Raw genomic sequence first — 575 nt, 5'->3', positions numbered from 1 at the left:
AGCCCCTCCCATGAGTGATGGCACCAGGCCAGGAAAGTGAGGGGGAGGTTTGTGTCTCGCTTCCCCATGAGTCTGGAGCACTGTGTGAGTCTTAGAGTTGCCATCCCATATGTTACAGTAATAGTCGGCCTCGTCCTCAGGCTGCAGCCCGGAGATGAGCAGAAGCCCTGCGTTGGCCGAGGTGTCTTTGGATCCAGAGAAGCGGCTGGGGACCCCAGAGCCCTGGTGCTTATCGGAGTCTGTGTGGTAGTACAGGAGATACCGCGGAGGGCTCCCTGTCTTCTGCTGATACCAGCGTATGCCATAGCTGCCAACACTGAAGCCACTGCTCAGGGTGCAGGTGAGTCTGGCTGATGCTCCCGGAGATGCAGAGAGGGAGGGTGGCTGAGTCACCATAGGCTGGGAGAGGGAACCTGCAAACACAGACAAACTTTTGTGATGAGAGTGAAGCTCACGGGTGTAGGAAGAGACGAACTGACACAGAGTGGGAACTGAGATCTAGTCCCCGAGGCCATTCCCCACCTGTGCACTGAGAGAGGAGCAGGAGGAGGACGGGGGTCCAGGCCATGGTGCAC

General features: G+C 58.1%; 1 gene segment (V, D, J or C); it reads right to left on the bottom strand.

The window, feature by feature from the left end:
• Positions 1 to 568, bottom strand: part of LOC111733647 — a gene marked incomplete at its 3' end in the record, with an annotated part of 998 nt that extends 430 nt beyond the window's left edge. Inside the window, 2 exon segments of the V gene segment in view lie at positions 82 to 413; positions 523 to 568. Of these exon segments, the coding sequence occupies positions 82 to 413; positions 523 to 568 (378 nt within the window).
• Positions 569 to 575: the final 7 nt, after the last annotated feature.

This window comes from Pteropus vampyrus, unplaced genomic scaffold (genome assembly GCF_000151845.1).
Source record: "Pteropus vampyrus isolate Shadow unplaced genomic scaffold, Pvam_2.0 Scaffold601, whole genome shotgun sequence".
Taxonomy (NCBI): Eukaryota; Metazoa; Chordata; class Mammalia; order Chiroptera; family Pteropodidae; genus Pteropus; species Pteropus vampyrus.
The sequence above is the reverse complement of the archived record's forward strand: the minus strand, read 5'-3'. Positions and strand labels throughout refer to the sequence as shown.